General features: G+C 37.7%; 1 protein-coding gene across 1 annotated transcript in view; it reads left to right on the top strand.

Moving 5' to 3' along the window:
• Positions 1–725: 725 nt before the first annotated feature.
• meis2b (Meis homeobox 2b) overlaps positions 726–2,493 on the top strand; it is a 31,741-nt gene continuing 29,973 nt past the window's right edge. The window contains exons 1-3 of the mRNA XM_053613904.1: positions 726–795; positions 878–1,050; positions 1,233–1,334. Coding sequence (XP_053469879.1) covers positions 726–795; positions 878–1,050; positions 1,233–1,334 — 345 coding nt within the window. The remainder of the gene's footprint in view (positions 796–877; positions 1,051–1,232; positions 1,335–2,493) is intronic.

Genomic DNA, 2,493 nt, shown 5'->3' on the forward strand with positions numbered 1-2,493 from the left:
AGACAGCACCAGGATGCACTATGGGAAGAAGGCGAGCCGGTGGATGCATTGTGATGCTCTAGGCAATGTTCTGCTGGGATACCTTGGGTCCTGCATTCATGTGGATGTTACTTTGACATGTACCACCAACATTGTTGCAGACTGAGTACACCCCTTCATGTCAATGGTGTTCCCAAATGGCAGTGGTTTCTTTCAGCAGGATAATGCTCCCTGAGACACTGTAAAAATTGTTCAGGAACAGTTTGAGGAATATGACAGAGAGTTCAAGGTGTTGACTCGGCCTCCAAATTCCCTAGATCTCAATCTGATCTATCATCTGTGGGATGTGCAGGACAAACATGCCTGATCCATGGAGGCCCCACCTCATAACTTACAGGACTTAAAGGATCTGCTGCTAACATCTTGGTGTCAGATCCCACAGCACACCTTCAGAGGTCTTGTGGAGTCCATGTTTTTTCTGCAACAGATGTTTTCTTTTTTTGGCCAGTAAAGAACAGAAAATATTCCATCATATTAAAATGTTTTAACGTATATATATGTGTTCCTAAATCATATCCAAATACATTTCCATAAACAAATCAAGAACGCGGGAAAAGTCAGAAAGGCTCATCTTTTCTCCAACATGTTGGGTATAAATACCTCCTCACTGTGCAGGTCTCTGTGGAGGTCACTATGTAATCAGGGTGTATTCTCAGGAGACATTAGTTTAATACTATATTATTAACATGGAAGCCTTCTTTGCGAGCTGGAAAGTTGTCAAATTTGAACACCTTGACGATTACCTGAAAGCAATTGGTAAGTGTTTTTGTACTTTATATTATGTGCTGTGATGTCATATGTAGATTAAATACAGTTGTCCCTATATGTACTTTTACAGGTCTTAACGATGAATTCATAAGCTTCGCAACTGTAATCAAACCAGTCTTCACCTTTTCCCAAGAGGACGACATTGTGGTGTTTAAAACACAAACCATCATCAAAGAGAGCGAAATCAGGTTCAGACTCGGTGAAGAGTTTGATCAAGTCACCAGTGATGGCAGGGTTTGCAAAGTAAGAAAATTCATTCTTAAACATTTTATCAATAGAGTGTCAGAGTTTGGAAGAGTGAATGTATAATCCTGTGAGTACAGAGATGCTCTTATATGAGAACTTGTAATCTGATGTGAAGTGTATTAGAGATCTCGGCTTAGTTTTACGTTGTCAGATAACCACAGGCCTGTTTTTTTTTTTAGACTGTTATAACCCTAGATGGAGAAAAACTCATCCAGGTGCAGAAGTGGGACAGTAAAGAGGCCACAGAAGTTCAAGAGATCCAGGATGGGAAATTGATCATGGTGAGAAAATGTTCACTTGTGAGTAAGACCGAGGCTTTTTAAAGTGGACATTAATGTCATTTTTTTTTTTTTTTACAGACACTGACATGCGATGAAGTCACAGGAGAAATTATATGTGAGAAGGTGTAAGATTTTGACAATTTTCCAGCTCATTGCTCACCTCTTTATCACTGACCTGCAGCAAGGGAACGTCCTTCAAAAAAGAAAAGCAAGAAGAAGAAGGAAAGCTGCAAACAGTTGCATGAAACCTGATCATTATAAACCAGATTCAATAAAGAATTTAGAAAAATATATCAAGTTTATGTTACTTATTGATCAATAGGTCATCGTGATTTTAGATTACAATGCACTAATTGTAATTACTGTACACCATGGTGCTGCTTTATTCTGTATCCTGATTGGTCAGAAGGTCAGAATTACTCCAACAGTAGCGCAGCTACAAATCACAGGTTTATATTAATGCACTTGTTTTAATGTTATTGTTTCTATAGTAACAGATTAAATAAAAAGTATGGGGTAAAATTCTTAAATAAAGAAAGAAATTGTACACAGCAAAATCATTAGTGTTAACTTTCCAAGGACAATGTAAAATACAGAGTGTTGGTGTTATTTAACGTTATATGTCATTGAAATAGCCCTGCAGGTGTTCTCTATAACAAGGTGATGGTGTTAAGTTTGAGCGTTCTTTTCAAATGAACCCAAACTGCCATAAATCAAGGCCACGCCTCCAAATATTGCTCAGGGTCATCTGCGTTCTAACAGATCCATCACGTGAAGGTGACGAAAGCTCAGGTAAAAGTTATCATACAATCTAGCTACATGACAGACTCAACGAAAATGGAATATTAATAGTTAAAACAAGATTTAATTAGGAACAAGTTAAAAATAAACACAAAAAAAAGTTGAAATATGGCCAGAAAATAGTGAAAAAAAAGAAACAGGCCAAGTGGACTCAAAGTTGATGCTAGCAAGGACTCAATGCCATTCAATCTTGGTGCCTCCTGTGCAATACTCCTTTGATTCTTGGAGATCTAGTTGACCGGGACAATGGGTATTGGAATTTGATACTACTTTTGATTCAGATGATGAACATTATACTCTCACCAATTGTAACACAGGGTATGACATAATTTTGAAGCATTTAATTTTTGACCATCCA

Source organism: Ictalurus furcatus, chromosome 25, assembly GCF_023375685.1.
Source record: "Ictalurus furcatus strain D&B chromosome 25, Billie_1.0, whole genome shotgun sequence".
Classification (NCBI taxonomy): domain Eukaryota; kingdom Metazoa; phylum Chordata; class Actinopteri; order Siluriformes; family Ictaluridae; genus Ictalurus; species Ictalurus furcatus.